Source organism: Camelus bactrianus, chromosome 1 (assembly GCF_048773025.1).
Source record: "Camelus bactrianus isolate YW-2024 breed Bactrian camel chromosome 1, ASM4877302v1, whole genome shotgun sequence".
NCBI classification, from domain to species: Eukaryota; Metazoa; Chordata; class Mammalia; order Artiodactyla; family Camelidae; genus Camelus; species Camelus bactrianus.
In genome coordinates this window covers 24,560,632-24,574,740 of record NC_133539.1, presented here as the reverse complement: position 1 = coordinate 24,574,740, position 14,109 = coordinate 24,560,632, and the positions used below count along the sequence as shown (strand labels likewise).

Sequence of the window (14,109 nt, the reverse complement as noted above, 5' to 3'; positions counted from 1 at the left end):
GAGTTATAAAATATTGGCCATTGTTCAATGCCACAACAATTCAAAATTTCACAATCAGTTCCCAACTCCTTTCTCTTGGAATGGGTGCCAAGCAAATAAAAACCAATAATAGATAATCAGTCCTCTAAAAAGACATCTGGACTTACTCGTCATTTATTGACAAGCAGATATAAAATGTTATTTACCTAAGAAACTTTAAAAATGTACAAATTTTGGAAAAATTCTCTGATACCAGTATTTCATAGATATTTTCTTTTATGTTATTAATGAAACTAATTTAAAATTCTACAATAGAATCTAAACTTTGTTATCTCATACCCTATTTTTTAAGTAGTAATTATTTTCAAGACAAAGAATAGAATAACAGCTCTAAATAAAACAGATTGACAAATCTATAAATATATGGGGTCTTGATGCTTCTCAAAACACAACCCAATCCTCTCTCTAGTAATGGTGTTAATTCAAGCGAGAGAGAGAGAGAGTAGGAAAAATAACCTCTACAACAAGTTATCATATTTTAGTTTGAAAAAATTAAAAAAAATTTAATCAAAACATCTCAATTTTACAGCCTTCTCATAGTGAAATGTATTATAAATAGCTGAGAATTTAAGAGATAAAATGCATTTGGTAGGTTGTTAGACATAAACAACTTTATAGTTATTAAAAATGTATACAAGGATTTCATAATATCAGCCTTTCAAGCAGAGACCACCAAATTGATTTCCCTAAAGCTGATGATATGAGCTCAAAGTTTGGTTACAGATGTAAATAATCAAGTCTGCTCTATAAGATAAATTTACAGAGACAGTAATTGTCAGGTATTATTTAACACGTAACCTTGCAGTTCAATTTTTTCCATACTTGCCACTAGGCAGTCAGCCCTATGGTCGAATTGTGCCTGACATATTAGAACAGTACGTGTGTGTGTGAGTGTGTGTGTGTGTGTGTGTGTGTGTGTGTGTGTATTCTATTAAATAGTTTGGTTTTGTTTGACTGTGTATGAAATTACCTTACCTTTGGTTTTTGATGTTTCTCCTTCTCTGAAACATTGGATGGCTTTCTCTTCAGCATTTTGAATTGAGACTACTCCAAGCAGGAGCACTTTCTGTTGTTACAGAAACGACGACGGCAGGCAGCAGTATGCTGTCTATGATGTGCAGCCACAGATAAGTTTGAGCCCAGTAACCTGCCACTTCCTCTTTTGGTCCGGATATGACTTCACATCTACATGTGTGAAGTTTGGGGTTTTTTTTTTCTTTTTGTACAGTAGTTCCCTCGTAACTCTTTAATGTTCTGTTCCTGCTATATCCTAAGAGGTAGATTCCTAAATCCCACACTTTGACATGACTGCAATTAGCATAAGGGCCGTGAGGATTTTAAAATAAAACTTTTTTTTTTGGTTTATACAAATATAAAAATCTGTAACACTTTCTTTGGGAAAAGGGAAGAAAACATCTAAGCCAATAAATGAAATAAAACTTGAGATGTGAGCTTAAGTTTTAGAAAAATGAAGAACATACTCAGAGTAGTCAATTTTACATTTCCATGTAAACTTTATTAGAAGAGGAAATAAACTAGACTTTAACCAACAATAATCCTATTTAAGCATGCATGCACATTTAAAAATAGAGTATGGATGAAATTCATATAAATAGGAATGTGACTCCAAAAGTAAATGTAAAAGTAAAAAGTAAATGATTATGCATATTGTTACTTTTTAGACACATGACTATGTTATAAAGTCCCGATTAATATGGAAATCAGTTAAACAGACTCTTCAATTAACCAGATGTCTTTCTGCTACAAACTTCATTGCCATATGCTGATAAGTACTAACAGAGTGATGATCCAGTGGATCAATGGTACCTTCAAATGACGCATCCCAAGTCCTGGAAAAGAGCTAATATTGTTTAGAAAGACTTTCCCCATCAAACTAAAGGGTTTAACATTTTTACTATAATGTCAAAATCAAAACACCCATGAAGTAAAAGCAAGGAGTTCGAGCTTTCTTGTTAACTAGGGACTTACCAAAGGGACACTTGCAAAATATCTGAAACTCCACTTCTATTAAAACTGGCTTGTTAAGGAAATCAACCTAGATTTTGTTTATAAAGCCCCTGGGTTGAAAAGCAGTGGTGTCACATTCTTAATGAGCAGCTCTTCTAGGTAACAAATCACCTGACTGTATTTCTCAGTCTTCCCTCCTACCTGTAAGCCTCTCCTCCCTGAGGCTCAGTTCTAATGTTCAAATTTCACTAATTCATTTAACAAATATTAAATTGAGTGTCTGCTGTGTGCTGTCTGACAATATATCAAGTCTCTTGACTAGCTAAAAAAATTGTTTATATTCTGTAGCATCATTAAAGAAATACGCTTGTCAAGATTATGGTGACTATGTTTCTTCTACTAGATATTAAGAGCAGAATTATATTTTTAAGAATTATTAGGCTGATATTTTCAAAATAATGACACAAAGGGTAACATTGAAAAACCTTAGAACTTTGAGGGTGGATAATTCCCTAGAAGTACACTTTCTTTCGAACTTTCTGTTTGGGCTTAAGTTAAGGCAGTGGTCTAAGTAAAAATTTTTTTTCATTTCTTCAGTGATTGAAAGTCATGAAAAAATATATTTCTTAACTGAAGGATTTGCAACCTCTGTGCCCCCTTTCCTTCATCTGTGAATAGAAGTTTAACTCAGTTGTGGAGTTTAGTCAATAACCTGGGCGTGATAATGCCCTTACTACACGTTCATGTGTTGGTGAGAATAAAAGGAAATACCAATAAAGACTGTACTTATTTACGTAATGTTTTATGTCAAGAAATGTTCATGGATCTTAAAGAGGCAGAGAATTTCAAATACTTATGTTTGGGATGATGTTTGCTACAGATTATATTTCTACAATGCTAACTAAAGAATAGAGAACACTCACATTCATGGCGACCAGAGTTGGACTATATGCAGTTTTAAAAAGTGTTAACACTCAAGCAGTTTGAACCTGGATTTTTTTTTCCTTCAGAAATACTGATGAGAGAAGCAATTTTCTAACCTTCTCTTTTATTCAAGGAAAATATTTTCTGGAGATTAAAAGACAGATAGGACATTTGAGGTCCTATTACAATCTTTTTTAAACTCCTTGGTCCACCAAAAATCTCAGGTGACACAGTAGCAAATATTTTGAACAATTATTTCCTATTTTGTGGAATTCGGAGACCATCAAGATATTTGATGAGAGAACCAGAGTGATCCAGCAAATTCAAGAGTCAAAGGTATATAAAACAGGGCTGAGGTAGAGTCTGTACTGAGCACACAAATTCCCTATCATGATGGTACCACTAAGCCATATGTTGCTTAAGACGTGTTCTGAAACAGGAAAATTGCAAAAGAGCAGTCTCGGTGTTTCGTTTTCACACATAACCTTAATAGCCTTAACCCAGGCGGGGTGAAAAACGTGGGGCTTTGTGGCATATGTATTGGTTACAACTTCTGCGTCATAGTGGGTAAGTCAACATTTAGATATTGCAAACAAATGACAGCTATTGGGGTGTGTTTTCTGAGAAAGTAAAACGTGACATCAAAGAGTGGTTTCAGCAGCCCAATAAGTATTTATTGGAAGATTGCTACAACATGAATAATGAAGTTCAAATTGTAGGTATCAAAAAAGTATAGGTGTGAGAAAACGCTACCTGATGTCTTTAATTCAGATACCTGGATTACATGATGACCTGCATCTATATCTCTTTGCTTCCTGCCATCAAGTTCAAGAATAAATTTAGATAGTAATGCTTGGGTTAAACCTAGTCTATACTTTAATTTATTTCAAGACACATTTGTTCAAAGGATGGGGGATTTTCAAACCAAATCTTTAGAAATGAAACTAGAATCCCAACATTGCCAATATTTACACCTCTTAACATATGAACTGGGTCACAGTACATCTCCTGCCTCTGTGTATTACTGGAGCAACCATGACCAACAGGTGTTTCAGTAACTATAACCTGAAACATTGCTGACTATGCCTCACATGCACTTTGAAAGAAGATGACAAGAAGTCACTTTCCAAGAACTTGAAAGATAAGGGAATTACAATTGTGACAGAGTAAAATTCTGAAATTAGCATTTAATGTAAGATAGACTAATAATCTTATAGGAAAAAATGGATATATGCCTTTCAGATCTACAAAATTTAGTCACTTAAAGAAAAGAAGGAGTCAATCTAAAAGTAAATTAACCTTGATAATTCCTCTCTTCTTTCCAACCCCTCAGAGCAGGCTTCTCTCTATAGAATGGGGAAGGGAAATCTATAAAAGGAAGTCCATTTGGGGTGCTGTGCTTTTGCCTACTTATGGCTTTCTGGAATAATCCTAATCCTACTGCAGATTTCTTGAAGCAAATATACACTGGGATCAGATGAAGTTTACTTAGTAATTCAGATGGTAGTTTCGAAGCCAAAAAGCCATAGGTAACATATCGGTTGTGTGCCCTCCTCTAGATGGCTAGCTTATTCTCACTATATGCTGGATAAAATACCTCCTTATTTAGATTTGAGTGTTTACAGAGAAATAGCGGGATGTATATTCCTCCAAGCCTATGGTAGAGTGAAGGAAATGGGGAGATGGTGGCTTTGCTATGAATCTCTTACTTTTCCTAGCCCTCTGAAGTCATTTACCCATTCTCTGTCTCTGGAATCCCTACTTACCAATCCTTTTCTGTAAGGGAACCGCCCCCTTCCTCAAGCTCTTGAAATCCCTTCTTGTGTCTTACTAATTGAAAAGCCTCGCAATTTCTTTTCTGCTTTGCTCAGTGACCTGCTTTCGGGAGTGAGGAGCTCAAATTTAGAGAAGATTGGGCAAAGAGAGAATTCTGATCCTACTGACAGGGAATATGAAGAAGATGGGAGCTACTGAAGTTTGTTTTTACAAACAAGGGCTGAAATTGAGCATATCTACCACAAGGAACCTATATCAAGTTCTTCCAGGAAGCTGTATCAAGTCTACATAAGAAATTAACATTTCACTGATCAGCTTCTTACTGTGATATGGTCCCTTGCCGGAGTGTTATTGCAGAGTTCTCACACATTCATTAACAGTGATAGGGGTGATTCCCAAAACACTTAGAAAAGTTGTGGTGGGAAATGGGGGATCTGAATACATTTTGCTTCCCACAGAAAAAGGAGAGCAACAGAGGCAAATATTGATAGTATCCACTTAAGCTACTGGGTTCAAAAAAGAGAGCTTCAGTGAACTTTGAGTATCTTAATTCTCCTGACAAGATAATCAATCTATCATGTGGAGACAGATGCTTGAAACAATTTTAGCTGGATTTCAGTAAACAACATTGTCTAACTACTTACTTCTCTTTATTTTGATTTTCAGCTTTGTGAGTAACATTCTAATCACAATTGGGCTTCTTGGGTAGGCCTAAGCCTGGAACCCTGCTATTGCTGGTTCTCACTATAAATTTTTTTAATGCCATGGTGGTTAATTAGTGTGTATCCTAAAAAGGACCCATCCCTAGGGTTCTCAAAACATTATGCTTCTGAGAGAGGAGAGCTGCTGGTCAGACCCTAGATATCTTGGGTAGCCTCTTGGGAGAGAACCTGGTCCTTTGACATTATTTCTTATTTTAAATTTCTAAAGAGTGAATGTAACGCATCATCTCATTATCTTTTTTTTGTAGAGGAAATAGAGAATTAAAATAAATAAAAAGGACAAGTGGTCTAAGATGAATGGTGAGCCTAGAGAATCATACAGGAAGAAACTGTTTGAAAGAGACAAAGAACATCTTAGATTACATCTATGCATGGCAAGATGTTTGAAAACAATATGAGAAGACTTAGTAACCAAAAAATGAGGAGTACCAGTTCATCAGTGACTAAAACAATTAGAGAAATCTGATTAAGTTTAAAATATATGCAAATTATTCAGATTATTTCAATAATAACTTTATAAGTGGTTGCTACAATAAGTAATGATAAAATAAAATTTAATATGCTTATGATTAAAAGTTTAATATTCATGAAGTAATCTTATTCTCAAAGTTAATAATAATAATGATGACTCTCATTTTTGAGTGCTTATTATATGCCTGGTATTGTGCTATGTGCTTTATACATATTTCCCATGTAATCTTCAGAAAATCTCCAAGAGCTTATCCTAACATTATCATCCTCAAACAACTTTCAGGTGAGGTTAGGTAATGTGTCCAGTTGTACAGCTAGGAAGTGGTGGAGTCAATCCCAAATCTCAGCTCATAAATATCGCTCTGTATCATAGTTATGCTTAAAGAACTGACATAAAATGGGAGTGATTTATTTGGAGGCTGAGGTCAGCAATGGTAAGGGCTGGGGAGAGGATAATGCTGAGTTACTGGTTAAATCATTAAGTTCATTAAGTGTGTATGAAAATTGGAAACCACTAAATGTGCAACCAATCTAGAACCCTCTTCTTTAATTGAGTCTGTACCTCATGGACAAACCTGCTACCACTTCAGTTTCCTTCTCCAACCCAAGCTACCTTGTTGTGACTCTAAGAAGAGTCAAGAGCCCCACAATGCTATCTTTAAAATCATTTTCTCTAATTTCACACTTACAGAAATCAGAATAGGAGCTCAGATTAGACTTGTCCACGTTATGAAATTCCCTAGGATCCGAAGTTCCCTGCTGATGGCTGTTGATAAAGTACCCATTTATGAATTACTATCTCTAAAGTTACTACCATAAGCATATCTATTTCTTCTTTGATATGGAGCTATAGCTCCCCAATTTTTGTTTCTAAAAAGTATTTATTATTCTCTTAACCTTTGACTTTTAACCCTACCAGTTTTTGTTTGCCTCAAATGTCACATCCAAATTATGGTCATAATTTTTACATTTCTATAATATGTTTTCCTTTTACACTTCTAAATCATTTCACATTTTGTAAAAATTATGCTTCTTACCCTAAAAATTTAAAAAACAGAATCTCCCTATCATATCCTTTTCTATTCCCAGACTTCCTATTTCAATTTTTTTTTTAGCCCTCCAATACTAAAACTATTTTTCTCATTGATTAGATTCATTTTTCTACATGATAGGCCCATACTTTCTTTTTTTTTAATTGAAGTATAGCCAGTTACAATGTGTCAATTACTGGTATACAGCACAATGTCCCAGTCATGCATATACATATATAATTCATTTTCATATTCTTTTTTTATTAAAGGTTATTACAAGATAGTGAATATAGTTCCCTGTGCTATACAGAAGAAATTTGGGATTCTTTAATCTACTTTTATGTACAATGACTAACATTTGCAAATCTCAAACTTCCAAATTTATCCTTTCTATTGATTTCCTTTTTTTGTCCTTGAGGATTTTGTACTCTTTTCACCCCCCAAATCCCTTATAATTATTTAGTTAAGTCATTAGTTATTATTTTATAAATATTGTTCATGGATAAGTCAAATTGTATTTAGTGCCTTGTGTTTCCTTTGTTGTTCATTTTTGGAGTTCGTAATTACCTCTCTTTTATTTATTTATTTTTTTTTGGTTGGTTCTCTGTAATATATCCCAAATTAATGCCCCCAACAAATTTATCAACTGATTTATTTTGAGCATTTAAGTTCATACACCATACCTGTAGTTATAAACACTCACACATTTGAAATTTATGTCTTCCTAGATAAAACTGTCACTGTGTGCAGATGGCATGATACTATACATAGAAAATCCTAAAGATACCACCAGAAAACTACTAGAGCTCATCAATGAATTTGGTAAAATTGCAGAATACAAAATTAATAAACAGAAATCTGTTGCATTTCCATACACTAAAAATGAACTATAAGAAAGAAAAATTAAGGAAACAATCCCATTTACCATCACATCAAAAAGGATAAAATACCTAGGAATAAACCTACCTATGGAGGTAAAAGACCCATACTCAGAAAACTATAAGACACTTATGAAAGAAATTGAAGACAACGCAAACAGATGGTAAGGCATACTGTGTTCTTGGATTGGAAGAATTAATATAATTAAAATGACCATACTACCCAAGGCACGATTCAATGCAATCTCTATGAAAATACCAATGGTATTTTTCACAGAACTGGAATGAATAATGAAAACATTTGTATGGAAACACAAAAGACCCCAAATAGCCAAAACAATCTTGAGAAAGAAGAGCAGAGCTGGAAGAATCACACTCCCTGGCTTCAGACTGTACTACAAAGCTACAGTAATAAAAATAGGATGGTACTGGCACAAAACAAACACATATGTCAATGGATCAAAATAGAGAGGCTAGAGATAAACCCACACACTTATTGTCAATTAACCTTCAACAAAGGGGACAAGAATATACAATGGAGAAAAGGCAGTCTCCTCAATAAGCGGTGCTGGGAAAACTGGACAGCTGCTTGTAAAAGAATGAAATTAGAATGTTTTCTAACACCATATACAAAAATAAACTCAAAATGGATAAAAGACCTAAATGTAAGACCAGAAACCATATAACTCCTAGAGGAAAACACAGGCAAAACACTCTTTGACATAAATCATAGCAATATTTTTTGGATCCATCTCCTACAGTAAAGAAAACAAAAGCAAGAATAAACAAATGGGACCTTAAAAACTTTTGAACATGCAAAGGAAAACATCAACAAAATGAAAAGACAACCTACTGAATGGGAGAAGGTATTTGCAATTGATATGACCTATAAGGGGTTAATATCCAAAATTTATAAACAGCTCATACAACTCAATATAAAAAAAAAGATTAAAAAATGGGCAGAAGAACTGAATAGACATTTTTCCAAAGTAGAAATGTGGATGGCCAATAGGCACATGAAAAGATGCTCAACATAACTAATGATCACGGAAATGCAAGTCAAAATCACAGTGAGATTTTCACACCTGTCAGAATGGCTATCATGAAAAAGAACACAAATAACAAAGGTTGGCAAGGATATGAAAAAAAAGGAACCCTTGTATACTGTTGATGGTAATGTAAATTGATGTAGTCACTGTGGAAAACAGTGTGGAAGTTTCTCAAAAAACTAAAAGTATGTCCCAGCAATTCCATTCCTGGGTATATATATGGGGAAAAAAACTGATTTGAAAAGATATATGTACCCCAGTGTTCATAACAGCATTATTTACAATCACCAAGGTATGGAAGCAACCTAAGTGTCCATCAACAGATGAATGCCTAAAGATGTGGTATATATACCAATGGAATATTACTCAGCCATAAAAAGAATGAAAATTTTCCATTTGCAGCAGCAAGGGCAGATTTGGAGGGCATGATGCAAAGTGAAATAAATCAGATAGAGAAAGACAAATACTGTATGATATCACTTATATGTGCAATCTAAAAACACACAACAAACTAGTGAATATAACAAGAAAGAAGCAGATTCACAGATACAGAGAATAAACTAGTGGTTACCAGTGGGGAGAGGGAAAAGGGAAGGGGCAATATAAAAATAGGGGGATTAAAAAGGTTGTTATGAAATTATGGATATGAAACTTTTGAAAACTGTAAACTATAGAATTTAAAGAATCTTTCAATTAAAAAATGTAGGCTTTAAAATACTTCTAAAGCTATAAAAGAATCCCCTGCTTAATTTATACTTCTTTCCCCAGAAGCACAAGAGGAAGGTAGACTACACTGACCAATAGACCATGACTTCCTGTCTTTGTCTAATGAAGACACATATAATTAATAAAATATTCCTGGAAAGATATATATGAGTTTCCTTTCCTCAGAAAGCTATTCTTAAACAGGAAATAAAAAATTCTTTCTATTTCTTTTCTACCTTCACTCATCAGAAACATTTATAGCAGATTGAAGAGTGGCCAGATTAGTATTCAGACCTTAACATTTGAAACCATGCTAACACTGTGAAGCTGTAAGAGAGAATAACTGCAGAGCCAGACCCCCTAATGTGACCTTCATCCCTTCAACTTTGACTATAAGGTGAAATTCTTTAATTGTGTATCAGTTTAATTACAAAAGAATAGAATATAGTTGTGGTGGATGTTTTTAATGTAAAAATGTCTACCATAGCAAAATCAAATTTCACATTGTTGTATATATACACACACATCACATATATATGCATATATGTGTATATATTTATATGTATATATTCATGTGTGTTTGTGTATGTATGTATGTATGTGTTCATTTAGGTGGAATTCCATCTTTACCTTTTAATACAAAGAGTAACGGAAGAACTTAGGAGGCTGAGTATGTTGTAAATAGGTCCACATTGCCCTCCCCAACCCAACACACACAAACTGAGGTTTCCACACAAAGTGTGAAGCCACAGCGAGGCTCAGATCCTCAGAAACCCTCCTGCATTCTCACTTTAAAGCATCTGTATTTGTCATTTCTGGGAAGGGAGAAACCAAGTACTCGTTTACGGGATTTTACAAGTATGTTACCCACAACTCAATTCTATTTTCTTGAATAAGAAAACTTTCCATAACTTTTGCATCTGTGTTTGTGAGAAATGAAAAAAAAGTTTGTTTTCCTTTGTCAACCAAGTAGTATAGGGAACTAAATAGCCAAGTTAAATCTGTGCCCAGCAGCTCAAAAGAAACTATTTGATTAATTGAAACGTAACATCTATTTGGAGAGAAATAGGATTCCCTGTTTTATTTTCAAAGGCAGGGGATTCCAGCCCCCTGAAGGAGCCCTGCCTCAGTGATACACTCTGGTTACTAGTCCTCCGCTGAGCAAGCCTGACTTGGGGCTCACATTTCCCCATGTCACTGATCCTTGGAGGCCCTGTGATGTGATGAGAACCTGTGGACTTTGGAGGACTGACGTAGGTTTGAGTTCAGTCAAACTGTATAAACCCAAGCCCAACATTTGGCCTCTCCAACTTTCAATTTCCTCATTGGTAAAAGGGGAAATTAATATTTCCTCCTGAGATTTTGTTGGAATTAAATCAAACGATATATGTAAAATTCCTGACACAGAAAAGGTGTTAGCAAATGCTAATTTCATCCTCTCCTTCAAATACAAAGGTAGGAAAGCATGAGATGACTAGGCTTTCAAGCCCCACTTTTATTCTAGGTTGTGGTCACAGTGTGACCCATCTTCGTGGTAACACGTTCAGCCTTTGATTTCCAAAGCCTGTACGTATGTCGTGACTAGTTTAACCTGGTGTTCTTTCATTGTCACATGCTATAATGATATTTGAATATACTGTTTCTCCCTAGCCACCAACCGGGGGAAATTTCTACAGAAGAATTCAGTTCTGCTTTCACTTAGGTTTGGTGATAAGCATTCATGTAAAACCAACCCCGCACTCCTTCCCATGAACATCTCTGGCCTTTGCCTGCGTGTGCCACTCTCCTCCTTTTCTTTCTCTGATTCAGTCATGCTGGTCTTGTCTCTGTGCTTGGACACCGTTCAGTTCTTTTCTGTCTTGGGTTTTGGTCAAGCCCTCTCTTTCATTTGAAGTGTTCTTCCCTTCACTTTTCACATGACTGGCCCTTTGTCATCCTTAAGGCATCAGCCTCCATGTCACCTCCACAGAGAGCCTTCTCCAGCTAAGTACACATAGGCTTGATTGTTTTTACTGCTTTTATTTGTCTGTTTGTTTTGGTTACTAGAAGACATTGGCCCAGCCTGTTGTTAGCACTAGCATAGCTCTTGGCACAGAGAGGCTCAGGAAGTGTTTATTGAATGGATGAATCATTCAACTCTATAAGTTTGCAAAATTTAGGCTATTTCCTTTGATTAGCAAGTACCAGGATCCTTTCTAAGAATCTGTCCATTTCTTCTAGGTTGTCCATTTTATTGGTGTATAGTTGCTCATCGTAGCCTGTAATGATCCTTTGTATTTCTGTGGGATTGGTTGTAACTTCCTTTTTATTTCTGATTTTAATGATTGGGACCCTCAAATCTCAGAATTCATACCGCTCAAAACCAAAAGAGATTATGGCAGGCAGAATACATGTTTAACTAGACATTATCAAAAACAAAATCTTGCAAAAATTTTGAAACACACAGACTATAAACCACTTTCAAAAAATTCTTTCTCCTTTATGGAGAAATCTATGAGATATGTCAACATACCTTCCTAATGATGATAATGATCTATTATCGATTTATATAACATTCTTTCCCAAGGCTGAACAGCTTTTAATGTAACTTTTTACCCTAAAGCTTTCCTGTGAAGTACTTATCCTGCTTTTATGCATGTGGGAAACTGAATTTCCTCTTCTGTCAACTCACCTCCTGATTCTAGGACTTCTAATTCTGAGCCTGTGAGCATTCCTGCAAAGCATTCATTGATGTGAAATGTCTGCTTACCTACTGAAAGAAGTTATATTGGTCCCATTTCCACTAAAACACTGGCCCTATAATTCTCTAAATATTACAGCATGACTTAAACTTATTAACTCATCTTTGTGGTAATGGTATTTTAGGAAACTAACACTTTTCCTTTGAAAGAGAAAAGAAACTTTCCCTATGAGATGATAAATACTTAGGGGAAAAATATGTATTTTTTCCCTAGCTCTTAGTGCAGTCAGTAAGTATGTCATGAGGTTCACGCACAGCCAACTTCTTTATTTCAGCCAGCAAAGGTCATCTCCTCTGCTGACAATCAGCAGGTGAATAGAATCCATTCAGTATCACCTTGAGAAGGTACCAATTTGGAAACTGTAGAAGTTTGTTGCTAGGCTTAAGCCATCACACCTCTGGCCACAACAAGCTTGGGAAGCCTAAACGTGCTTTAAGGCCTTTCTGTGACTCACTGTCCAGCACAGGTGAGGGAGAATCCCTCTGTCAAGGAGACGTAGAGAAGACTGAGTGGGACTTGAATTCCCACAGGTGTGAAATACTGCTTCTTGGCTCCTCTCATCATTCTTTTCATATTCCAAGAAATGAAAGATTGGCCTTATTTTATTTGTTTAACAAATATGTATTGAATATCTACTGTGGGCCTGGCATGCTGCCGGGTGTCCAAAGATGGAAAGGCATGGGCACTGCCTTCTAAGAGTTTACAGTTTAGTGGGAAGACAGACAGACCAATAGACAATGAGAATCCAGTGTAATGGGTTCTGTATCCATCCAAGCTGCATGAGCAGGGAAAGAAGAGAGGGCCAAGTGCTAATTTGTCTGAAGAAATAAGGAAAATTTTTACTGAGGAAATAGTGCTTGAGATAAAAACGAGCCAAATAGGAATTTGGCAGGCAGACAAGGGAAAAGGCAGGGATATCCCAGCAATGAGAAGAGTATATGGTAGGATCTGAGGCATGAGAGTGTTTGGTAAGGTCTGGGAGCAAAGAGTAATGCCCTACAACAGGTGGGTATGGCAAATAAGGAGAAAGACAGATGACGGGGCTGGTAAATGGTTTAAGGCCAGACTATGAAGGGTTTGGAGGCCACATCTTATGGGTTTAATTATATCCCTCCAAAAAGATGTGTTGAGGTCCTATTCGCCAGTATCTCAGAATGTAACCTTCTTTGCAAATAGGGTGTCGCAGGCAAAATTAGTGAAGGTGAGATCACCCTGGAGTAGGGTGAGCCCTTATTCCGACGTGACTGGTGTCTTAAAACAAGAGGGAATTTGGACACACACGTGCACAGAGGAAAGACTATGTAGAAACTCATAGGGAGAGGATAGCCATGTGAAGATGGAAGCAGAAATTAGAGTTACGCTGCCGCAAGCCATGGAACACCTGAAGCTGCCAGAAGCTGGAAGACGCGAGGAAGAATCCTCCACTAAAGCCTTCTGAGACATCAAGGCCCTGCCAACACCTTGATTTTCGACTTCTAGCCTCTAGAACTGTAAGATAATAAATATCTGTTGTTTTAAGCCACCCAGTGTACTTTAGACACCATGTTAAATAGTGTAGATTTGAATATACTGAGATTATATATTTGTATGGGATGGGAAATATTAAAGAACTGTTGTCAAAGCAAGAGAGCAACACGACCAGATTTGTATGTTAGATGAAAGGCTCTGGCTAAAATGTGGAGCATAGGTTAGAGATGGGAACGGTGAGAATTTGCAAAATGTCCAAAGCTTGTTGATCACTATAGTTCCTCAATAGCTCCTCATCTATGAAACAAACAAAAAGGATGGAGAAAGGTCACCCTCCT

General features: G+C 35.9%; 1 protein-coding gene and 1 long non-coding RNA gene across 3 annotated transcripts in view; one reads left to right on the top strand and one right to left on the bottom strand.

Moving 5' to 3' along the window:
* Positions 1-14,109, bottom strand: part of SAMSN1 (SAM domain, SH3 domain and nuclear localization signals 1) — a 128,915-nt gene that overhangs the window by 46,590 nt on the left and 68,216 nt on the right. The window contains exon 1 of one of the 2 annotated variants that reach the window (XM_010960274.3): positions 1,015-1,179. The exons of the other annotated variant lie outside the window; for it this stretch is intronic. Within the exon in view, the coding sequence (XP_010958576.1) occupies positions 1,015-1,071 (57 nt within the window). The 5' untranslated portion in view covers positions 1,072-1,179. Of the gene's footprint in view, positions 1-1,014; positions 1,180-14,109 lie in introns of those variants that run through there. 2 annotated transcript variants of the gene reach the window in all.
* The window catches only part of LOC105073091 (uncharacterized), a 159,342-nt gene that overhangs the window by 122,940 nt on the left and 22,293 nt on the right, over positions 1-14,109 (top strand). The gene's annotated exons all lie outside the window — the stretch shown is intronic.